At 29.5% G+C, this 25,873-nt stretch overlaps 2 protein-coding genes and 1 long non-coding RNA gene across 3 annotated transcripts; 2 read left to right on the top strand and 1 right to left on the bottom strand.

Annotated features, from left to right (window-relative positions):
• The first annotated feature begins 1,225 nt into the window (after nt 1-1,225).
• LOC111630949 lies at nt 1,226-1,897 on the top strand. Its single transcript, XR_002757610.1, has 3 exons — nt 1,226-1,329; nt 1,655-1,723; nt 1,831-1,897. It is a non-coding gene; the product is annotated as an uncharacterized LOC111630949 (long non-coding RNA).
• Nucleotides 1,898-6,480: 4,583 nt separating this feature from the next.
• On the top strand, nt 6,481-7,913 carry LOC111630956. Its single transcript, XM_023375124.1, has 3 exons — nt 6,481-6,538; nt 6,693-6,769; nt 7,033-7,913. Exons 1-3 carry the CDS (start codon nt 6,511-6,513, stop codon nt 7,411-7,413), a joined length of 486 nt encoding a protein of 161 aa, XP_023230892.1. The 5' UTR covers nt 6,481-6,510; the 3' UTR covers nt 7,414-7,913.
• A 15,256-nt stretch (nt 7,914-23,169) lies between these two features.
• On the bottom strand, nt 23,170-25,145 carry LOC111630955. The gene is made up of 3 exons (XM_023375123.1): nt 25,070-25,145; nt 24,427-24,686; nt 23,170-23,765 (listed from the first exon to the last, which is right to left on the bottom strand). The coding sequence occupies exons 1-3, from the start codon at nt 25,101-25,103 to the stop codon at nt 23,325-23,327; spliced, it is 735 nt and encodes a 244-aa protein (XP_023230891.1). The 5' UTR covers nt 25,104-25,145; the 3' UTR covers nt 23,170-23,324.
• Nucleotides 25,146-25,873: the final 728 nt, after the last annotated feature.

Below are 25,873 nucleotides of genomic sequence, written 5' to 3' on the forward strand. Positions count from 1 at the left end.
AGAGTAAAAAGTTGTAAAAGCTAAAATATAGTAATCATACAAAAGCAATTAGCAATATACGTACTAATAAGTCTGTATACATTTATTAAATTACTGATATTTTACCAATATTTTATCCGTCCATTAAGAAAGTATTTTATTAATCGATCCATACCATTATAAATTATGCGATATGCGATATAAACGAGATCGATATTATATAACTCCATTTACAAAGAGGAACGAGTCCTCTGATATTTATATTAGAATATTTTGTACTGTGACGATAATATCTTGTACAGTACAGCGTGTCTGGAAATCTCACATTCATACTTTAGTCTTTATTAATTTGATTGTTGTATGTAACTATAGTGTATTACAATAATACTATTACTCCACGGAATATTTATTGTTTACTGGTAAAATATGATGCAAAGGGAAATTTCTCCAGATATCGTCTTTGCTCCTATTATTCTAATAATGAAAATATCCGGAGCCGATTTCTTTACAGAATCAGATAAGAAAATAAGTTTCACTTATTTCTATATTCTAACACTGAAAATATTCTTTACCTTTAAAATAATCAGTTATATCTTGATATTATACATTGGAAACGAAGACATGGCGCTACAACTCTGCGAAAATTCTATAAAGTACAAGAATAATGTTGTGGTTGTAAGAATTTTAATCACGTCTTGCATATGTTTTTCTTTAAAATATCTTTTCTTTTGGAACAGCACAAAATGCAGAAGATTGTTCAGGAATACTCGAATTGTGTGGAGAAAAATTCTAAACGAACGTAGGATAAACATAATAAATTCTTTGTTGAAAATTCAAAATAATCTTGTGTGCTTTTACATAGGCGCAGTCGGATTTATGAGTTTCGTTCAGTTAATTTTAAATTCGATTATCTATTTACAAATTAACAATTACGAATGGTCGTTCGGACAATCCGTCTGTTTGCTGCAATGTACAATTCGGAATATTTACATAATTATGAGTGCTTTCTCATATATATGTTTTCTTATATTCTTATGCGAATTTCAGAAATTACAGATTCGTATGATTCGCAAATATATACAAAATCAAACGAATCATATTGACGTAACTGTAATTTGGAATTTGATTCAAAATGCCAGAGAGAGTTTGAAGATATGCAACGTTGTACAGAATGAATTATCGTTTTCTGGAATTATTATTTTGTTGTGTATCGAATTCACATTTGGCAGACTTTTATTGTTAAATACCGTTACGGACACGCGACTAAATATTACATTTAAAATTATTATGGTGTGTGTTGCTTTCGTCATTTTCGTCTACTGTTATTTCGTGTCCAGTGTCACAGTAAACGTAAGTAACATAACTTATATTTTGTGTTAATTATAATATATATATATATTATAATTTGTATACATCTTATATCCTTACATTAAATTCCTCTTAACCTAGTCTGCCCCTTTAAACACGAAATCTATTCATTGGAACCCAGAAATTCGTATTTGGTTCTCAAAATCGCTTTCACTTCAGGGCAAAATGCATTTAAGTTTTTGAGAGTTAATAGGGAGGAAAATAAAATACGACTTATGAAAATATTTGATGTATCGATAGACAAATGCGTATATAAACGGAAGAATGATCAATTTTTGTTTTTAATTGAAGTATAATTATATTCTAGGATGAAAATATCTTTATAGAAATTTACAGTTTGTATTTTAAAACTAACAGAACAAAAGACATCAATATGGTAAGTTACAAGTGAAATTACTTTTTTACAAATTAATTTATATGTGTTTATTTGAAGATTTATACATTTTCTAAGGAAAAAAATAAAAACTTAACACAATTTTTTAGATTTACAGTATGATGAATCTCTGTACGGAACAGGAACTAGCATTAAAATTGTTTACTCAGATTCCAGTTACAAGATTATCGATATTAAAGGTATTATTTATGAAATATTTACATTTGATAATTAACAAATAGTTTAGAGAAAAATTAATTTAGAAAACAGTTTAGAGAAAAATTAATTTAGAAAACAGTTTAAGGTATTACAATAATTTAGCTAAGTGCCTGAAATTACTAGCAAACACGTGACGGTTACTTACTAGAAAACACGTGTATCTGTGTGAGACTAGGATTACATATTTGTTGTGGAATTTACTATGATTTAATTACATATAAATAAAATATTGTTAGGAATTGAAGTTTTATCTCTTTATGAATTTAGCATATACTACGAATAATGTAGAATTTAAGTCATTTTACAGTATTATCTGACACATATACACTCTTATCAACATACAAGAAAGTACGTTGAGGACTTGTATTAATTCAAATTTAAATAACTCGGAATCACTAACAAAATATTGCATTTTGATGATATGAAACCGTGCTTTACAATTTGTTTTGCTTCTAACACAATAAAGTGCTATAAATTAAAACACTTGACGGGTTTTCTCATCTTTATTTAGTTGATACGTGTGAAAAATTTACACGTTTCGGGCTTTTAAGCCCCTCTTCAGCCAACTAAAACATTAAACAAGAATATAACATACATATAAACACAAGTTTGGTAGAATTCATAAAAATATAAATCATATCTATGCATATATGTCTTATAGATTGAAGTAACAGCTTACTCTCGATATTTTCCAGTAACATCAGCTTATTCATAATATTTTTTCATTCAACCAACTATAATATTAGGGGAGTATATGACATATATATACAAAACTATACATAAGAATCTATAAAACTATCTTCAATTAAGGCATACTTTGAGTACGGTTGTTATTAAAGTTGTACACAATTGATTATACCTTTCACTTATAAAACAGTTCTACAAAATCCTTGATCTAAAACATACCTTGGACAACATTTATCAAATTAGTATACAATTGATTATGCTTTCTACTCATAAATCTGTTTCACGAAATCCTTATTTCCTTTGATACGGATTGACAATATAATACGAATTTACATAACTTCTACAATATAAATTTACATATCTGACGTCTACAATATTTTTTCAATGTATGATTGTTGGTTTATTTAACATTTCAATATTTAATATCATAGATTATTATATGAACTAATGATTTTACAATGTCTTGGAGTTGGTAGACATGATCAACAGTTAATATAAATTTACATATTATTTGACTCCCATTACAACATTACAGTTTTTTGTTATTGTTGATTTATTTAACAGTTCGATAATTATTATTAATTAGCACATTGCTCACAATAATAATAGTTTGGATCTAGTGAATACAATTAATATAAAATTTTTAACCAGTTTTCGTTTATAGAGATGCTAGGATTTTTATTTATACTATTTTGATTTTTGATTATTTCTATACTTTCCTTGAATTTTCTTTTGTATGTATCTCTTTCTCTGTGTAAGATATCTATATTATTTTTATTTATATTACAATTATTCAAAAGGCAGTGTTCATGAAAAGCAGAATTTAGTCTACGATATTTCAAATCGGCTATATGTTCTTTCAATCTTACTTTAACTTTACGTTTAGTTTCACCTATATAAAATTTTTTATTTTCGCATGTACACGGAATTTTATAGACTACATTTTTACTTTCTTCTTTCTTTGTTATATTTATTTTGTTAACTTGTTTTGCATTTAATCTGGAGAGTAGCTTATCATATGTCGGTACTAAATGTTGTTAAAAAAATTAAAATTAATTTTTTTTACTTCTTTATTAACTCCTTCGTATAGACCTTTTATGTATGGAAAACGAATGTACAGTATTTTATTACTGCTTGTTTAGGATCTATTCTTATTGTTTTATCTGTTTTTTTTTTATCTATTTCTGTTTCCCAAATATTAAGGATTCTGTTTGGGTATCCTGAAAGAATAAATTTTTTCTTTAGTGTATTTAAATGTTCGATTCGTTTAGTATTTATACTATTTCTATTTTTGATTTTAGTGTATTCCATATTAAATATGTTTTGTTATATATGAAGTGGTATGTTAGAATTATAGTTAACTGTGGTATTTATTAAGCACTGCTTTTTAAACGGTTCAAATTCGAGATTTGTATTATTTCTTTTAATTGTAATATCTAAATAATTTATGCTGTTGGTAATTTTATCATCTTCTTCTATTTTAAATTGAATATTTTTATGGATATAATTTATTATTTTTCTGATTTCATTAGTGTTAATTTCGACTTCATTATATATTATTAGGACGTCGTCTACGTATCTTCTGTAGAACTTTATACCATATATGTCACTTATTTCTTTGTCTATCTCTATCATTATGATCTCTGCTAGTTTCGGTCCTATTACGGACCCCATACTAATTCCACTATTCTGTGTGTAATATTTACTGTTTATTTCAAAGTAGTTGCTTCTGTAGGTAAATTCAATTAGGTCTATTATTTCAGGTTCAATTTTAAGTTGTGTCAGTTTTGGTTCAATTATTTCCCATATTATGGAAGGTATCAACTAAATAAAGATCAGAAAACCCGCCAAGTGTCTTAATTTATAGCACTTTATTGTGTTAGAAGCATAAATAAATATATAAAAATATTGCATTTATATTGCTTATAAACATTCAAGAAAAATAAACAATTGTTTCTGTACATACAAAAAATATTACACTAAGTATGTTAACAGTTTAAACTGAATGGAGAGATGTGATAATGTGATAATATATGACTCCATGTATTATCATATAGTGGCAGCGATGAAGTAGCATTGAAAAAGGAAAACAATATTTGTCACGTTCACACTCTCCTACAATCTTCTCATCTAAATGAGTTGATTTTTTATGTAATAATATTTGATGTATTAAAATAATTATTTTATAATAAAATAATAATAATAATTATAATAATATATCTGTATATTTTAATTTTATTTTCAGATTTTAGGTTTCTTTTTAACTCAGGTTTTCGTAGTTTCGCAATTGTTTGACAATTTTACTTGAAAAACCATTAATTAAAGCGAATGTCAACTATTGAAATGTTGTATTTTATATATTTAATGTCATGGTAAATTGCACACTTTTATTTTTTTGTATATTTTAAAAAATACAATTTATTAAATGTTAATAATATTTGTACAACACAAAGTGGATCGTAAAGTGTATTTATATTTAATTAATACTTTTATGTTACTTGGTTTGAGAAAAATAAAACTGAGAATATTTACATAGAAATGAGCTTCTTTATTATAAATACACTAAAACCTCGATATAACAGACTACTTCGGGCGAGGAGGTATCTATTACAGTCGAACTTCCATTATATAATTAAGTAAGTTCTCCAAATGTGCTGAAAAATTAACAAATTGTTCTACTATTTCGACTGTTACGTGCAGTACACACAATAAGGGAAAGTATTAAAATTAATTCAGTGTTAATTTTTACATATGGACAAAAAATTATGCCCCTTGAACACGNAAGTACGTTAACAGTTTAAACTGAATGGAGAGATGTGATAATGCGATAATACATGACTCCATGTATTATCATATAGTGGCAGAGATAAAGTAGCATTTAAAAAAGAAAATATCTGTCACGTTCACACTCTCCTACAATCTTTTCATCTAAATGAATTCATTTTTATGCAGTAATAATTGATGTATTAAAATAATTATTTTATAATAAAATGATAATGAGAATTATAATAATATATCTGTATAATTTAATTTTATTTTCAGATTTTAGGTTTCTTTTTAACTCAGGTTTTTGTCGTTTCTCAATTGTTTGACAATTTTACTTGAAAAACCATTAAGTAAAGCGAATGTCAACTATTAAAGTGTTCTATATTATATATTTAATGTGATGGTAAATTGCACACTTTTAATTTTTTGTATATTTAAAAAAAATACAATTTATTAAATGTTAATAATATTTGTACAACTCAAAGTGGATCGTAAAGTGTAACCATATGTGATTAATACTTTTATGTCACTTGGTTTGAGAAAAATAAAACTTAGAATATTTACATAGAAATGTGCTTCTTTATTATAAATACAGTAAAACTTCGATATAACATACTACTTCGGGCGAGGAGGTATCTATTACAGTCGAACTTCCATTATATAATTAAGTAAGTTCTCCAAATGTGCTGAAAAATTAACAAATTGTTCTACTATTTCGACTGTTACGTGCAGTACACACAACAAGGGAAAGTATTAAAATTAATTCAGTGTTAATTTTTACATATGGACAAAAAATTATGCCCCTTGAACACGTTTAATACAGCACAAAAATTTAAACAACATTAACCACTTTGATTAATAAATAGTTAATAATATCGTAATCTAAAATTTACAAACTCGTTTACCATATTTAGTTATTTAAGAAATGAATTGAAATACAATCTATCGTTAAAAGAAACCACTGTAGACTCTGTTCTATAAATCAACATCATTATATTACGTATACAAATATGGTAATTATTTTATCAAAATACCTCGACATTGTATGAAAATTTATGTATAAAGATCGTTAACGTTTGCAGCAGATTCAGTTCTGATTGCAGATAAACTACATCAAGATGAAGGTCATCATTTTCCCTATCGTAGGTAACTATTTACTCAATTATTATAAAGTATACAATTTGTTTATAGATTATATATAACTATATAAATATACTTAAGTAATAAATTAATTTTAAACACAATATTTAATTAATAATCTGTATACTATTTATTTATAGAGTAATATACTTTATTTTAGGAATAATTTTATTTGAGAGAATTGACGGATTGAAAAGAAATGAGAGAGATAAACCATCTGCAAAATATCCTTCTGATGTATGAAATAAATATAAGTTATTTTTTTTTTTTACTTTTAAATACAGTAAAACCTGTGTAAACCGTGTATAGAATATTTCTCCAATTCGGCAAGGCATTCGTTTAATTCAGGTTCCGTTTTCGACAAGTTTTACTGTATTTCTATGATTTTTTTTAAAATTAGAATTGTATTAAATTACTTTTAATGAGAAATTTATTTACAATTGTATAATATTTTAATATATTTAAATTTTTAAAAATAAATTAAAGATTTTTTTTAACAGGGAAGAAATGAAAAGTGCTCTGTTTCACCTTCGCCATTGGAAAAATTTCTTGATATTGTAAGACGAACAATAGCTAAATCAGATTGTAACACCTGCCAGGCGATGAATGATCTGACTGAAATTTGTCCGGTCATCTCCAATTCAACGTGCTTCTTCGCTTGCATTCTACACGATTTAAGTCAAAATAAATTTATTAGATTTAACTTGTACACTTCTAACTTAATAGGAAATATTGCAAATACTTTAAAAGATATCGGAATTGAGTTAAAGGAGTGTAAGAATTTTCAGCATATCGTAAATGTTATAATGAACAACTTCTTCAAACTTGTTGTGAAAATTTCTGAAGCTCGTATTAATCCTAAAATTGCACCTGAAAAATAAAATATAAAATGCTTCACGTTTTTATTGCATTATGATAACAAATGCAGAAAAAAATATGTTTAAAAATAATAATTAAAAATTAAAAAATGAATAAAGTTGTTAGACAGAGTGAAATTTAATCTGATTATTCACGTTTATATGATCATTTCGATATCGAATTCGAACAGTATAAAAGTAACAATACTCGAAGAATATATTTTAAAAAGTTTAAACATTTAAAAATTTTTATTTAATTAGCATATTTAATATTAAACAATTTCTATTTTTTCTATAAAACCAGAGCTTAGTCGATAAAATCACTGATAATCGCGGGTTCGTTCCTCAGTAATAAAAACTAACTGGGTGGCACCATTTTCTATTACCAAAATCTTTTGTATTTTTAATTATTATTAAATGTAAAAAAAGTTTAATTTCGAAGGTAGGGATGGGTTTCACATAAAATTATAAATGCTAATAACGAGTAAAATCGTCGTTAACTCTGGTTATTAACTACTCATTAACTACTGGCAGATATTCACGACTCCTTTTATCTCCCCACTCCTTCGACTTTTAACCACCAAAATTTAATAGCATCGATCCTTGTTACACTTAAACCTCTCCGCAATATTTCAAAAATTTTCGACAAAAAGCACCGGGATTATTAAGTTTTGAAGAGGGAGCACAAAATTATCCCATAACACACATATACTAACACCCATACATACAGAAAAATCTTCCAAATCTTTTTGCATTCCTTGAAGTTTCAAGGTCGGTCCTAAGTCCAAAAATGTAATAATATTGAGGGGAGGTCATTTCGCGGATCGCCATACTTTCCCTCTGTTATATATAACTGCCATGAAAGTAAAAAGTGTCCTTATCCTATCTGAGAAATAAATAATTTAAAGTAATAATATTACAAATTTTTATTATGTTACCTATTTAACAGAAGAATAGCGTGTTATATTATTAAATTTCTTAAATAATAAAATACGTAAAAAAATATAAAATTTACGAAATGACTTTTATTTTTATTTTAAACATTATAATATTAAATATCTTTGTTACTTTAAAATCAAAAATATTAAAATAAGTATTTTGAAATGTATTAAACCTTAACCTACTTTATATAATGAATATTTTATATTATAAACAACTTATGAAGTGAGATTTCAATATTACAAAATACTACTGATTTTGAACTTTGAACTAATACTGTCCGTTGTATAAATATTAGTAAATTATTCCGCTCATCAATATGAAAAAAAATTTAAATTATCTCACAGATTAATTTTCAAAATAAATAGTTGGGTAGTAGTAAAATTATAATTATATAGTACATTTTATCGCGGCCAGGTAATTGAGAGATTCAAGGTTGTTGCGTATTTTTCTGGGTAGCACATAAAGAGGAATTTCAAAAAACGACAGGAATTTTTGGGGGTTGGTTTCTGTCTATCTGATTTTAGTCCTGGTCGAACTTACGACGGGCTTCATAAAAATGGCCATCTCAGCACTCACAGGGCGGAAAACTGATTATTTTCTAGAGAATTGTATAACGCAAAACAAGTGTGAGGTCTCGACCATAGGTTGAAACCTTCACCAATATCAGTAATAGAAGAATCTTCTTCGCCTCACCTGGCCAGAGGAAATCTTCCCACAGAGAGCCGTAGAAGAATTCCTAAGACAAAGAGGTTCTCCGGCTGAGACCTAACTACGAAAACCCACAACCGTGCGTTACGTATCTTCTACCAGGAAACAGTTTGATAGAACATTGATTCGCTGAGGAAGTGACGAACTTGGGACTATATAAACGTACGAAGATCGTATCTTGTCGCGTTGGATTAGTTTTAAGAACTACGGAAGATGTGTCTTATGTAATATGCCTTTTCTATATTAACGAACGGTTTAATTGTAAACGCAGTTCGTGTCTGTTTCTAACGCCATCCTGAAATGACACTATTTCCTTCATTCAAAAAGTGTGAATCTCAACTTTAGAAAATCGCAGGCCCGTGATAAAACATCACGGAAAACCTTCACACAAGGGTAATCTGCAAAGGGGATGTCTCCAGCGAGGATATTCAGCGAGAACGTAGGTGTTAGAGACGAAAATAAAACTCAAGTAATCTACGTGGCCAGCTTATTTATTCGTTGCCAACCCGCGATCAAGAGAAAGTGTCGAAATAACTTATACCAACTTCCAAATCTGTTTACATAAAAATAGCGTAAGGTCGCCACTAGGAGCGAAAGTAGAGCGGCTATTTTTGCAAGTCTTCCTTATATATATAAAATTGAAATTACTTTCCAGTGCGTTTTCAAGTTTGTTTTCCTTTGCACAAGTTGCAAGAGAACTAAACGTTATGCAGTATTAAGCTTTCACGAGTTTCCCAGCTATAATACTCTGATATACGTAACACTAATTTAGGCAGTGATCCCTATATTCGTAAGACCTGCAAGAAATTATGTGAAATTTTTGTATTACCTAAAATCGAATAAATAAAGAAATGGTATGCTTCGAAGAAATGCTCAAACTGTGAAGAGCACACACAATTACTATTTGAAAAAATATTTTGAAATGTATTAAACCTTAACCTGCTTTATATAATGAATATTTTATATTATAAACAACTTACGAAATGAGATTTCAATATTACAAAATACTACTGATTTTGAACTTTGAACTAATACTGTCCGTTGTATAAATATTAGTAAATTATTCCGCTCATCAATATGAAAAAAAAATTTAAATTATCTCACAGATTAATTTTCAAAATAAATAGTTGGGTAGTAGTAAAATTATAATTATATAGTACATTTAAATTACAAATTTCAAAAAATATAATTTTTCAAATTTACATGTTATAAATATAGATAAAGAAGACAGACTAATACGAAATACACTAAATAAGAAGTAAAACTATAGAACAATTTTTAAATTATGTCATTTGCTAAGCTCTCTTCTGATAAATGTGTATGTTTTAAATTAATAAATATATATCGATATTAATTTAAATTCACTATTACATGCAGCTATTACAAATAAAGTTCTAAACGTATAAATTTTTATGTAATTATTTAAATAATGAAATTCATCACTACTCTGCAAATTGAGCATTTTGCTATATCACGATAATTAAAAAATATAAAAATGCTTTATAACAGATTACAAAAGCTCATAACAGATGACACCGCAATACAATTTATTTATTATACAGGTAACCCCCCGTATAACACAGTACTTTTGTAGCACGAGTTCACTCTAACACGATTCGGGAATTGGATAAAACCCTCGTACAACATGAAATGTAATAAACGGTGCGTTCTTTTATACCTTCGCGTAACTCCGCGCGAGCATTCTAATTGTTTTCGTGGCTACTTTGAAAGCTTTTTCAACAATAATCCGTTTAATGGTTAATTTTACAATTGGGATTCTTCTTTTGCCTCTAAAAGCTCATTTTAGAATTATAGATTCCTCCATCACGATGCTATCGATAGTGCGGCAGCCACCATCTTTCTTTCACCGTCGTTTCTAAATGCCTGCAAACAGCAGCGCACTCCCGTTGCAGAGCGACCGCTATTAACGAACGCACCCACAAACTGTTACCAGTTGATGATACTCATGCTGAGATCATCATATAGGATGAATAATCCTCTGGTAAAGTGTTTATTTAAATAATAAATATTTTATCAACGAAAAAAAATGAATAATAAATCCAATTTAACAGCATCTATTTTTAATTTTTGAAACCTAACCCCTCCCTTTTCGCACTAGTTCTTTGTTTCGTATAACACGTATTCGCATAAGACGGCAATGTTTTGGAACGTAACTCCCGTGTTATACGGGGTTTACCTGTAATTAAAAGAATACTGTAAACGTTATTTTTTAAATAAAATCTTAGCCTATAACAACGGAAAAAGTAAGTCGTTGCTGCATTTTTACATTGCATCATTACAGCATGACAATCGTGCTGTGAAGTTGCAATAGAAACTTTTATTTGTTTACTATTATTCAACCAGAAGAATTTATTTAATATTACAGAGCGGCTTTAAGGTGCTTCCATTTTTTATGCAATAGAGTGCTTCTCTACGTCACTGTCGTATTTTGTGTAATACGTAAGATCAAGATGACGATGCTATCGCATGATACACACAAGTTTCTTATAATTCTTTTAAGCACTTGCATCAAGCTAAGTGAATTTTGCTACTTAATTAAATTTATTTATTATTGTAGAAAATCGAGGCTTTTCTTATTTTCGTTTTTTATTTTTACCCGAGAGCCTTTGTTGTAACTTATTTTGTATTCTAGTAGGATTCTGTCATCTCTTTCTCTTCGTTTTTCTCGAAATTTACAAAACAATTTTTAATTTTTCTTGACACAAATATTGACGAAACTGGGAAGTAAACACATATTCTTAATAAGGAATTAATATGGTATATTAAAATGTTTAATATAATGAGTTGCTATGATAAATAATAAACTCGCCAAATCGATAATACAAACGTGTTTTTGACGAATTTTATCGATCTTCGATGCATTGTAGTTAATACAGAACACCTCATTGTTCTCAAGTTACAACAAGTACCTATTCGCATTTAGTCTTCATCTTCTGATGCTAAACGTTATTATATTTTCAAAGAAATAATACATGAACATGGATTGTTTCAAGAATTGGAAACCTCTGTTATACAGCATGCGGCTTTTCGGACTAAAGATGGAAGGAAAAGGTTTTCATGTATACGGCATCGTGATGTTAATCCTTGCGAAGATAGTATTATGTTTATACGTTTACAGAATGGTTAAAAGTGTTGCTGTTAAGGACACTTTTGTTAACGTTTCTCTCTCAACATTCTTTCTTTCTACTCAAATAATCTCTGTGTTATCCTCTGTCCGCTTTCATCTCGATAGAGTCAAACTCCGCAGAGTGGTACAGAATATTTTCAAAATTTTTTGCAGTAGCGGTGTAAACAAGAAAACATTGATCATTCGAATTGCATTGATATGGCTCGACTTTATTTTCATTAATTTTCTTAACGTATTCGGTATTATTGTCTATAATAACGATTTCATTTCTTACTTTAATATAATTTTTTTTTGGGTGAAATAAACAATTATCTTTTTTACATTCTGTATTTCTTAGTCACGTTTCTGTTTTCTTCTGTGTTTATAATATCACAGAATTTTCTCTTTCTCTACTCCGAATTGATTTGTCAAGAATTGGCACACGCATTTAAAACGTTACGCTACAATATGATGCAAGAAAGTAACAAGAGGAAAGACATTGTTCGGATCGTAACGGAAGTTTCTACGCTAACTGAATATGTGAACTCGATTCGTGACGTTTATTCCTTTCAATTATTTTTGTGGACCATTCAGGTGACTGGAAGCGTAATGACTTTCTTTGGACGACTCTTAAGTTATTACGAATTTAGTTAGAGAATCTATTATTTGAAAGTGTTTTTGGTTTCCGGATTTTCGTTTTTTCAGTTTATTAACTTATGCTTTTGTACTTCTTTCGCGTACGACGAAGGAAAATCTGTTTGTTCTATTTTGTATAAAAAATCTCTTATCTGCAGCGATAAAATTCGAGAAAACATCTTTCGATTTTAGGTGAAGAATTGGCTGGAGTTTCCAAATTTTACTGCTTGGGGCATGTTTAGTATAGACAAAAGTCTAGTCATTACTATCTTAAGTGTACGCGTAACTTATCTTGTTATTGATTATCAATTCAGTAATATTAAGCTTGAGTAATTATAATCTATATAACAATTGTTAGGCTCATGTATGTAACAATTTTCAATATACTATGAAAAGAAATCTATAAATTTAAGGTTTGTTGGGCTGCAATTTAAAAAATTTTGTAGACTTATAAAATCCCACTGTTGTCTGTCTGTCCCGCTGTCTTTCCTTAATACCGAAAAAGCAGTTAGATAGATAAAAGAGGAAACCGAAACCAGATATGGAAACAATAGTGGCATCCGGTCCCGATTAACAGGACGCCCTTTGTAAACACATCTGTGACATGCGTATGTAAATGCGACATTGCGATTATTTATCTATCAACCAATGTTTTAAACGATTTTCGCTTATTTTTCCGATTTTAGGGAACCCCCTTTCCAAATTTTTAGTAATTTCGATTTAAAATANCAATTATTTAATAATAATATATATATATATATATTTTAAAAAGAATCAAAATAAAGTTAAATAGAAAAAGTCTGATTGAAGGTTTCTCCACCCCCGTTTTGCACGGCACAATCGAAGCTCGAAGCTGACTTCAGTATAACGTTATTAAGAACGTTTCCACTTCAACAAGTCAATGTTTGAAATTACTCAGAAAAGTAAGTCCAAAGTTTAATAATATTACTGAAAAGAATGTTGAATAATGTTTAATGTATAAAGCATTTTTATTTTTCTAACATGCAAAAATATTTTACAGTTTGTGAGGACAGGAACCATCTATCTTAAGTAACTAATCTTAGTTTTCATATTAATTCTATGTCTGATATTATATTTAGTTATTATTTTTGTATTGTAGTCTTTATTAAAGTGCAATTTAAAAGATATTGTAGACCTGTAAATTTCCACTGTCGTCTGTCCGGCTGTCATTCCTAAGTCTCGACAACGGAGTTAGAAATAAGAAAATCGAGATCATATACAGCAGTCTTGAGAAGATTGGCGGCAGGAGATCCCGATTCACTATACAAGAATATACACGGTAAATTTCGTTATTTCAATTAAAACATCTCCCTTGAAAGGTGTTAGATAGATGACGTCACGAACTCAAGTCTTGAAGGAGAAGCAATTACAAGGACAAGCCACAATTAATACATTAATAAATGAGGTAAGAATACATTTTTAATTAAATTAATTAAAAATACTATAAAATATTGCAGTCCGGCATTTTGACGATGTCNTACGTCACTGTCGTATTTTGTGTAATACGTAAGATCAAGATGACGATGCTATCGCATGATACACACAAGTTTCTTATAATTCTTTTAAGCACTTGCATCAAGCTAAGTGAATTTTGCTACTTAATTAAATTTATTTATTATTGTAGAAAATCGAGGCTTTTCTTATTTTCGTTTTTTATTTTTACCCGAGAGCCTTTGTTGTAACTTATTTTGTATTCTAGTAGGATTCTGTCATCTCTTTCTCTTCGTTTTTCTCGAAATTTACAAAACAATTTTTAATTTTTCTTGACACAAATATTGACGAAACTGGGAAGTAAACACATATTCTTAATAAGGAATTAATATGGTATATTAAAATGTTTAATATAATGAGTTGCTATGATAAATAATAAACTCGCCAAATCGATAATACAAACGTGTTTTTGACGAATTTTATCGATCTTCGATGCATTGTAGTTAATACAGAACACCTCATTGTTCTCAAGTTACAACAAGTACCTATTCGCATTTAGTCTTCATCTTCTGATGCTAAACGTTATTATATTTTCAAAGAAATAATACATGAACATGGATTGTTTCAAGAATTGGAAACCTCTGTTATACAGCATGCGGCTTTTCGGACTAAAGATGGAAGGAAAAGGTTTTCATGTATACGGCATCGTGATGTTAATCCTTGCGAAGATAGTATTATGTTTATACGTTTACAGAATGGTTAAAAGTGTTGCTGTTAAGGACACTTTTGTTAACGTTTCTCTCTCAACATTCTTTCTTTCTACTCAAATAATCTCTGTGTTATCCTCTGTCCGCTTTCATCTCGATAGAGTCAAACTCCGCAGAGTGGTACAGAATATTTTCAAAATTTTTTGCAGTAGCGGTGTAAACAAGAAAACATTGATCATTCGAATTGCATTGATATGGCTCGACTTTATTTTCATTAATTTTCTTAACGTATTCGGTATTATTGTCTATAATAACGATTTCATTTCTTACTTTAATATAATTTTTTTTTGGTGAAATAAACAATTATCTTTTTTACATTCTGTATTTCTTAGTCACGTTTCTGTTTTCTTCTGTGTTTATAATATCACAGAATTTTCTCTTTCTCTACTCCGAATTGATTTGTCAAGAATTGGCACACGCATTTAAAACGTTACGCTACAATATGATGCAAGAAAGTAACAAGAGGAAAGACATTGTTCGGATCGTAACGGAAGTTTCTACGCTAACTGAATATGTGAACTCGATTCGTGACGTTTATTCCTTTCAATTATTTTTGTGGACCATTCAGGTGACTGGAAGCGTAATGACTTTCTTTGGACGACTCTTAAGTTATTACGAATTTAGTTAGAGAATCTATTATTTGAAAGTGTTTTTGGTTTCCGGATTTTCGTTTTTTCAGTTTATTAACTTATGCTTTTGTACTTCTTTCGCGTACGACGAAGGAAAATCTGTTTGTTCTATTTTGTATAAAAAATCTCTTATCTGCAGCGATAAAATTCGAGAAAACATCTTTCGATTTTAGGTGAAGAATTGGCTGGAGTTTCCAAATTTTACTGCTTGGGGCATGTTTAGTATAGACAAAAGTCTAGTCATTACTATCTTAAGTGTACGCGTAACTTATCTTGTTATTGATTATCAATTCAGTAATATTAAGCTTGAGTAATTATAATCTATATAACAATTGTTAGGCTCATGTATGTAACAATTTTCAATATACTATGAAAAGAAATCTATAAATTTAAGGTTTGTTGGGCTGCAATTTAAAAAATTTTGTAGACTTATAAAATCCCACTGTTGTCTGTCTGTCCCGCTGTCTTTCCTTAATACCGAAAAAGCAGTTAGATAGATAAAAGAGGAAACCGAAACCAGATATGGAAACAATAGTGGCATCCGGTCCCGATTAACAGGACGCCCTTTGTAAACACATCTGTGACATGCGTATGTAAATGCGACATTGCGATTATTTATCTATCAACCAATGTTTTAAACGATTTTCGCTTATTTTTCCGATTTTAGGGAACCCCCTTTCCAAATTTTTAGTAATTTCGATTTAAAATAATTTAGATAAACAAATTACAGTAAAAAATTATCAACTGACTGTTATAACTGTTTCACAACATGCAAAGGAAAGGATGAGGGTAATGTCCGTCGTTTACCCCTTTTTCGATTATGTTGGGTGACCGATGATATGCTATCCATGTTACATGCATGCATATTATTCTTGATTGAAAAAAAGAAGAACGACGATTGGATAACCAATATCATGCTTTTTACAAATTGCTTTACATTTCTCAAAAACTAAAGTGTGATCGGTCAAAATCGAAGTATAAAATAAAAAGAAGTGACGAAATCGACAGATTGGATTAAGAGACTAAACTGACCGACAGAACTGAACTAATTGACCAGACAGGCGACGACCGAATTAGCGACGGATCTAGTAAACAACCAAGTGAAAGACCAAGTAAAGGTGAAAGAAGACGAAAAGGATAAGAGCACAGGAAGAGAAAGTGAAGAAAGAAGTGAAGACAACTCTTTTCCTTGTATGTTGTGAGTCGCTCAGTTCGTATACCCCCGTTAGGTACCCAACTGTTTTGTAAACAGAAATAGGCCAATTTCCTATATCGAATATAATAATTTTGTTTTCTCGATAATAAACTCGCTTTGTTATTTGTACTTGACTTTGCATTCATTTTCCTGAGAGTCTCGTTACTGGACTTCGGAGTGACTCTTACCCTCGCGCCTTAACTATTTGATTTTTTTTATGTCTAAATCGGAGGTTTGTCCTTTTAATCCAAAGAATTTTTGGTAGACGATCTTACAGCATTTTAGTTAGAAAATTACGTTATTATTTTAAGAATTAGATCTCAAATGCATTTCGGTTTAAATTATGTTTCCAACCCCTCTTTAGTGCTGTTAAAAAATTTACAGATTGTAATAAAGGACACGACATTATTTAAATATTACGTAGAAGAATTTCTACAGTACAAACTTACGGCTCATATAATGATACATATTAAAAAGCTATTTCTATATATTTTTTAATCTTCTATAGGCGTATAATAGCTACGTTTTTGTGAGTTTTCTTTTATTTACACCACCCAGAGCTCTTGCTATATTCTGAAGACTCTTGTTCAGACTATATTTCGTAGCAGGCTTAGTTAACACAGGAAAAATAAAGTACCGATCATTCACAGGCGCATTTTCAAAAACTTTTCTCTAGCAGTCACGGTAGACATTAACTGCACAATATCTGGATTTATAAGGCATGTCGCCTATTAAAAACTAAAAATTTCAGACCTGCACTATCAACGAGCAGTATCTTAACGGTTGCCACGACACACGAATTTAAAAAAGACGTTCTGCAAACTTGTAAATATATTAATAAAATGTATATTCTTTCAATTTTACACGAAAACAGTGTTAATATATTTAAATTTATAAGAGTAAGTTCAATAAATCTACCGTAATTCTTTATTTTCTCAATTTTTTTTATCTCTACAACAAGGAAAATACTTTAAACTGCTGTAGAGAAAGAAACGTTTGGACACTGAATAAGAGTTTAAGTTGCAAAATAAGGTTTAAGTTTTAATATCTCGTGTATTTATCCACAAAAGTGTTAATATATTTAAATTTATAAGAGTAAGTTCAGTAAATCTATCATAATTCTTTATTTTCTCAATTTTTTTATCTCTACAACAAGGAAAATACTTTAAACTGCTATAGAGAAAGAAACGTTTGGACACCGAAAAAGAATTTAAATTGCAAAATAAGGTTTAAGTATTAATATGTCGTGTATTTATCCACTAAAGTTTTTTTTTGTAAATTTATACTATTAATACATTTGAAAATTTCAATATAAATGTGTATGTAAGATTAATAAAATATAATGCTTATTCACAATTAGGTGACTAACTTCGTTTAGTAAATTCATGTGAGATCAGCCTGGACGTAACCAGATGTACGCCTCTTACAGGCACTAGTCGGTAAAACTAGTTCTCTACGATGCAGATCACTAGATCTGATCTCAAATATTTCATAGAAGAGCGATAATCGCTAGGAGATCTGAACTGTGAAGTCCAGATGCTCCTCAGGGCTGACACCAGTTTGTCAATTATGTTCCGCGGACAAACACGCGAGTGAGATCCGATTCGAAATCAAATTAAGAGACATCTTAATTAAAAACGAAATAATAAATTTAATAAAACAAAGGAAATAAACTCATACAAAAATCTTAATGAACGAGAGATAGAACCACTACAAATAATATACAAATCGAGAGATATCTAAGATTATATTATACCCTATTCGCGATCGAGAGAGAGAGCTCACAAAATCGTTATAAAACATACAACCTGTTCTAGTTGTCGTTCGTCTTCTTCTCTGTATGCAAGGGACACTTTGGAGATAAAGTTCATTTATTTCTTCGTATGGGAGATCAATATGTGCACAAAATCCAAGTATGGTTTCTAAGTGCTAACTCTGGAATTATTCTGTATGTGACTCGTCTAAGGACGTTGGTCATCAGGAGGAAAATGTGTGGAGTTTTGGACGCTTCCAGAACTGTCGCTGAACCCCTCCAATTCTGACAAATTCCCTGTATATCTTCTGAATTTCGACCAATCATCGGCCAGTAACTCTTTCATGAGAACGGATGAAAGGGGAATGAATGAGGGGTAACCATTTCCCATCTGAGCAGAGTTTTAACCAGATAAGGGAAAGTCAGAGGATGTTCTAACTTCTGTGAAAGGAAAATAACATCTGTGGTCTGCAATTTTCCTACATTAAAACAGTACTTTTCTCACCAAAAATGAAGTAATATTTGGTGACAATATTTAACATAATTAATAAATTATTAATTTAGACCCAGGGGCCTTTCGGGTCTCACATTCATTAGGAATGTAAACTAATAAGAAGACTGTAGTTATTTTTCTCAGTTCTTAAACTCCAAATTCTTGTCATTTTTTAACTTAAATATTTTTATAGAAGTTTTGTTAATAACAATCGTTTCATTTTTTAGAAGTAATTAATAATTCACAGGTTTAACCAATATCATGCACTTATATAAAGTAGATTTGCACGAGTTAAAAATTAATTATATTAGTAAATTTTCGAACACCTGATGTAAGGGAAGGTGCGGGCTAACAAATATTACGTTTTAATTTTTTTTTCATGTAGAACGTTTATGCGGAAGCTAGTCTCTCTGAATCCCTGGCGTTAATACAACCATCTTTTAATTTACTTTTACATATTTCGATTTATTCTTTGTGCATTGCCAATGATGGAAAACGAATAATCGCTTCGTTCTATAAACCACAGAATTCTCTGCTTTTTCCTTTCTGGATAATACTGTGTTGCAGTGCTTTTTCTTAATATCGTATTTGTGTTCCTTAAGTCTGGTAGGCAAATTTTTTTGTGACCCTAATATAGTTCTTCTTAATTCCTAATTCCTGAATTTCAAACGGAATTTTATATACGCCTGGGTTTTTTTTTCTTTTAAGCATGTCTTTATCATTTCTTAAAATACTGTATATATTCGGTGCTCTTTTGAAAATCATTTTTGAGTGTTTTCTGTCGGATACTTGTTTCATGATGTCTTTAATGTTTCGATCATACGTGAACTTGGAGGTTTTTAAAGTGATTTGCTTGGGTTTTTAATACATTGCCTCCTTCATATCTTTTAATTAGTCCTGGTATTGTACTTTTTTTATATCCCAAGTTTGAAGCTGTTTCTTTAATTCTATTAAGTTCTTTGATCCTGTCCAGCACATTTGAGCAATGTGAATACGCTATTCTGATCGATTAATCGCGATAATTAACTACAGCTGTCAGGCGGTTTTGTCGTCACCACGTCTCTCCAGCAGGCGCACGTGGTGCAATAGGTACTGTACTTCCAAATCTCACAATCGCTTAATTACAGATCGTATTAGATCACAGATAAACCATTTCTTGAAAAAATAAAGTCTAATTAAATAAACAATTACTGCGAATTTTTCTTGTAAACAATTAAGAAATGCTGATATCTGAGTTCATAATCATACTTCCTAACTTCGAAGTTACGTACCTCAAAATCCGTAAATACGATTCTTGCAAAATTTTCTATTTACGTTCTATAGCAGGATCTAACCAAACCGTGTGATTCCCATTTTCGGGTTGTGTATTTTCTACTAGAGACGTGAGAAGAAAAACACACCCAATGGGAGTCGACTCGCAGACACTTTGTTCTATGATATTTTGAAAAATTCCGAAAAATTCTTATATTTATTTTAACTTGTTGAGTTGGAAAAAGTGCGATTTGTATTTTCCTAGTTTTGAAAGGTCTATCAGACACTAGTCAAAGCTTTGCGTATACGAAAAAAGTGTGCTTGCTGTTGTCTTTTAAAATACTTTCTATTGTAACTTATACAATAATAAAAAGAAGCAATGTTTGAAAAACTGGAGAAAAATAATAGCAGAAGATTTCTTAAACGTAGTAATTACTGTACGCAATATAAGAAATAGACGAAGCAATATACAGGCATTTAGGTATTTGGCATATGAAGCATGGTTTTGAGCAACATGCAAAAATAAAATTTCTATCATATGACGTTTACGAGTAAAATACACACAATGTAAAGTCGATAGTAGAGACATAATTTAATAAATTTCTAACTAAAACAAGAGAAGTACAAAGTTGTACAGTGAATGGATATACAGGAAATAAGGAAACACCATTGGACCAACTAACTTCTAGTATTTATTTGTTTTTCGATTTGTCGAGTGCATCAAAATCGTATGGTAAGTCAACCGTTTCTTTTTCTAAATCTTTATTCTTTGTCCTGGGAAAATTTGGCTTTTGTGAATATTTCAGAATACAAGAAATACACTTGCACGACATTATCAGATAATTCTGTATTAAGAAGTAGCAGATATGTGTGGGACTTGAAGCAAAAATTATTAAGCTTCGAAGAAGATAAATAAAATCGTGCCCTTCACATACACACATTAACGTGCATACAACAGAAAATACTCCGATTTTTTCTTTTTTTTTTCTTGAATTTCTTGGAGTTTTACGGTCTTTCAAGTTTAAAGATGTAAAATCTGAGGGAGGTCATGTTTGACCAATTGCTATATTTTTCCTTTAATATAACATATAATTATATAAAGTTTTGGGTTATCTGTGGAAGCGGTTTAATATTTTGAAGTACAACTAATTTGTGACACATTATTTATACTTATCTAAGAATTAAGACTTCATATTTATCTAACAATCTCACTTATTTCAAACTGTTATTTCTCTATTATAAAAAGTGACGTGAAAAAGAAAATCATTCGAAAATTTCGGACTTTTTATCCTTATATTTCATTGCTATTTTAAATCGAAATGTCTGCAGAATGTAAATAATAGTTCTTTTCTTAATCTGTGCGATAGAAATTTAAGAAATCGCAAAATTAAAAGATAATCCTTATTTGCATTCGCGACTTCTATTCAACCGAATGTTTAGTATCATTAATTACATTAAATTATAAGTAGTTCTAATTGTTAAAACTGCATAATAAGACTGTATCCCGGAATTATTAAATTGATCGAGAGATAAGTCTGTAGTATTTTATTATATATGAGGAAGGGTTATTTACACATTACAGTACATAAAAGAATAATTTACTAGCTGTACAACAACCAACCTACATATATAAATATCAATAGGATGAAGAGAGAAGCAAAGATAAAGAGGAGTGTACGAAAACGCTGGCACACTTTCTCGTTACCCGTTTAATGGGTATATTGAAGAGAAGATAGCAAATGAAAAGTCAAATATATAATAACAAAAGAAAAAAAAATGCATTTCACGAGATACGCTGATGATGCGAGAACAATGAAGAATAGAGAAAGAGATATTCAATATAATTCAAATGTTAAGTATACTGCACAAAAACTCGCATTAATGCGGTTTAAGATAAATATTAAGGAAGCAAAAAGTATGGAAAGATAAGAATAGGAAGAAGAAAAAAAATTATCTAAAAGATTTCAATGCTTCTGTGAAATTTCGAAATTATTTATGGGGTTTGATAAAGACGAGAAAAATCTGTCCTTGTTGTGAGAGGTAAAGAGAATATGAAAAACGAAAACAATCTTAAGAAACACTCAAATTTTTAAGTGGAAATTTTCCAGGTGTGGGAAATCCAAAAGAATTTGGCATATCTGAAAGATTTATTATAAATTAAATGAAACTCTATTGGAGAGAAAGCACTAGTTTCAGCTTTACTAACAAATAGCTTTAGTAATAGATAAAGAGAAAAACGATAATTTTCGTGTAAAGTTCGCGATACTTTGCTACTTGCTAATTATAAAAGTTGTAAAGAATTAATAGAAATTTATCGCATCCGTGTTTGAAAATTCTGAACCGTGCGTTAATAGAAGTATTAACCGAGATTATGATACAAAAAAGTCACATTAAATTTCTAACGTAATCTGTTAGACAACGCATGTACAGTGGTACCTCAGGATACGAAATTAATCCGTTCCGAAACTGAGATCGTATCATGAAAATGTCGTAAGGTGAATCAACTTTTCCCATACGATTACACGTAAAACCAAATAATTCGTTTTAACGCGAAAAACATACTCAAATTAAAGCCAAGTAATACATTTAAAAAATAACTGTAGTAAGGAAAACAAATGAAAAATGTGAACTAATGTAACGTCGTATGGTGAGTTTTTGTTCGTATCGTGGAGCAAAAATATGTTCGAATTTCATGTCGTATCCTGAAAATTTCGTATGCTGGGGCGTTCGTATCTTGAGGTACCACTGTATCACAAAAACATCACAATCGGCCTTAAACATTATGACGAAATGAAATATGACGTATTAGTGCAATTTGTAGAAGTACACAATAAGAAGCAAGGTTGCATGCTAATAATTTTATTTTCTTAAATTCATATTACATTGTTTAAATTTAGAATAATGATGAAATCGATTTCAAATTAGATTACGTATTTAATATTTTGTATTATTTATCAGAATATTACTTATATCAATCGTTGATTATATCTTACGCTTTAGGCCTAATGCTAAGCAGAAATCTGGAACTTCTGGAGTTGTTGTTCCAAACGAACCGTCTAATAAAGTATCTAAAATTCCTCCAACAACTTTTAAGACATATTCAAGAAAGTCTAATAAATCGTCACAATCTATTTCGTTACTAAAAAGTAAATTAAGATATATACTGAGACACTCCAGAAGTTTCGTAAGACATCCGTCAATGTAATCCAAGCAATCTAAGTTATGAAGCTGATCGAGGATGCAACCCAAATAACTAGTAATATTATTAAGTGTCGGACAGAGCTCGTTCATCGATGCCAATGGGTCACTTGAGTTTGTACCACAATTATCGCATCTGTCCTTGCGACCAAATCTGTCTTGGGTATCGCCTCTTAAATAGATGCTACCGAGTTGAAGATGGCATTGGTCCAAATTTATCATAAGCTGAGAAAAGAAAAAAAGGATTATTTTCATAAATATTAATTGATGATTATTTCCAATGTATAATTTATAAAATTATAATAAAATTAAATTTATTAGATATTAATTTAGTAAAAAAAATAATTACTTTATAAATTTCATAATAAGATTTTATCAAGTTTGTTTTTAAAAATAAATTATTGTTTTATGGCAAACAACTTTTATTTATTTATTTATTCATTTTCAAGAAAAAAAAAAAAAACTCAAATATCAAAGGAAAAGATAAAGTTATTATTCTTCACCACAAAAATTGCTGATTCTCAAACTTATTTTTGAAAGATTTCAGGACAGACACGAAGACGTACGACTAATTTTATTAAATTTCAATTTGTTAATTGTTTTTTTTTTTTTTATTTAAGGAGACATTTGAAATTGCGTTATATAATGAATAAAATTTCTATTAATTCTAATAAAAATTAATGCCGAAATGTAGAATTAATTAAAGTATTATAAAATTGAATTAATGCGAAGAAATAAAATCAGATATAAAACTTAAATATTTAATTATCAAGTAAATTCATAAACTTTTATTATTATTGCGGGTAAAAAAAAAATAAATATTTGCAACTAAGAAAAATAATAATAATTTCAAATTTTATTAAATAGAAAAATACGTAATACTTACCTTGCCTAAGATACATTCTAAAAATCCTTCAATATCCAAGTTCAAATTGTTTAGTATCCCAAGAAGTGTGACTAAATTGGGGTTACTTGAAGGCATTCCAGGAAAGAAAATTCGACTTGAATCCTTTTTAAAATTAAATTTGTCCTTCACATTTTGTCCACCTCTCACACCGTCGACAGACCCTTTCTTGCCTTTATCAAATGAAACATCTTTCTTTATTCCTTTCTCAGATGCTTCGCTGTTTGCTACGACTGCAATTCCTAACAAAAATGTCTTTCATTAATTTTAATTTATGTCTAGTCAAGTTAATTAGCACAATATAAGTTTAACCATTGAAAATTAAACATTAAATCATATTTTAAATTGATTTTATTTAACAATAGAGTGGTGCTGGTCATACACCGTACAGGGGCGAGATTGAATTTAAATATAATGGCTTCCAGTTTTCATGGGACGTTCGAATATAGTTAGTCGGGAACTGCATTTTCCTTTTGTGTTAATCTAGTCTCATCTTTCATATGTCTAAAAAGGTTTTCGAGAGTAAGGTGAGACGGACGAACGACAGTGAAAATTTATAGGTCTACAATTTTTTAAGTTGCAGCCCAATTGGAAATTTAAAGATTACAGAAAATACTTTACTTACCAACAACGACCAGTAGAAAGAGGATGGTTTTCATGTTGCTTTCGGTTTGTTGATCGCCGAAATGTGCTTTAACTGCAGTCTTCCATGCCTTTTTATAGGAAAATTTTGCGTAGGATTGCGTGAATTCAGCGCTATTTCTCCTCCCACCTGTCAATCCGAAATTTTGACATTGCAGATGGTATTTAGAATTTCGAATCCAATGAAATTACATCATTTAATTTACGTAGATTTTGCCCGTCCCTTTTCGTTTCATTTTGTATCCGGTGGTAACGCTTTACGGATCTGCACGAAAATATCCTTTAAATCGGCGATCAGAATTACCACAAGTTAGTTTAATTACCATTATGTTTATTTTAATATCTCATTAATGCAAAATGGGAGAGCATTAGATTCGTTGTTAAAGCAATGGAGCGAATTTTTTATGTAAAATATTTTATAAAACAAATCAAATTTCCACTTGAAGAGTCTTCAACTGTATTATATTTAAGACGAGAACTTGTGGTTAATAATGTTATTTTCTATTTTCAAATAACAAAATGCAGAAAAATAAATAATAATTTATTTTTAAATTAAAATAAATAATAATTTATTTATCTGCACATGAAAATTAAACTAAAAAAAGCGTAAATTATTTAATTTAATCGCTCCACAAGAAAGTCCACTTATAAGCCCAAATTAAATAAATATTAGGCTATATAAACTATTTTGTTTTCTTACAATTATTTAATAATTAAATATATATATATATATTTTATTACAACTACAAGGTGTGATAAGTCTGTACAATGGGCTACATCAAAAAGC

This window comes from Centruroides sculpturatus, unplaced genomic scaffold (genome assembly GCF_000671375.1).
Source record: "Centruroides sculpturatus isolate CEXI.00-Female unplaced genomic scaffold, Cexi_2.0 scaffold533, whole genome shotgun sequence".
NCBI lineage: Eukaryota > Metazoa > Arthropoda > Arachnida > Scorpiones > Buthidae > Centruroides > Centruroides sculpturatus.

Bases quoted from the DNA above. Each gene is read 5' to 3' on its own strand.
- LOC111630955 (XM_023375123.1), bottom strand. From the start codon at position 25,103: ATGAAAACCATCCTCTTTCTACTGGTCGTTGTTG. The intron at 24,687-25,069 runs GTAAGTAAAGTA...CATTTTTGTTAG, and splicing joins CTTTCTACTGGTCGTTGTTG to GAATTGCAGTCGTAGCAAAC. The intron at 23,766-24,426 runs GTAAGTATTACG...TTCTTTTCTCAG, and splicing joins TAGAATGTATCTTAGGCAAG to CTTATGATAAATTTGGACCA.
- LOC111630956 (XM_023375124.1), top strand. From the start codon at position 6,511: ATGAAGGTCATCATTTTCCCTATCGTAG. The intron at 6,539-6,692 runs GTAACTATTTAC...ACTTTATTTTAG, and splicing joins CATCATTTTCCCTATCGTAG to GAATAATTTTATTTGAGAGA. The intron at 6,770-7,032 runs GTATGAAATAAA...TTTTTTTAACAG, and splicing joins CTGCAAAATATCCTTCTGAT to GGAAGAAATGAAAAGTGCTC.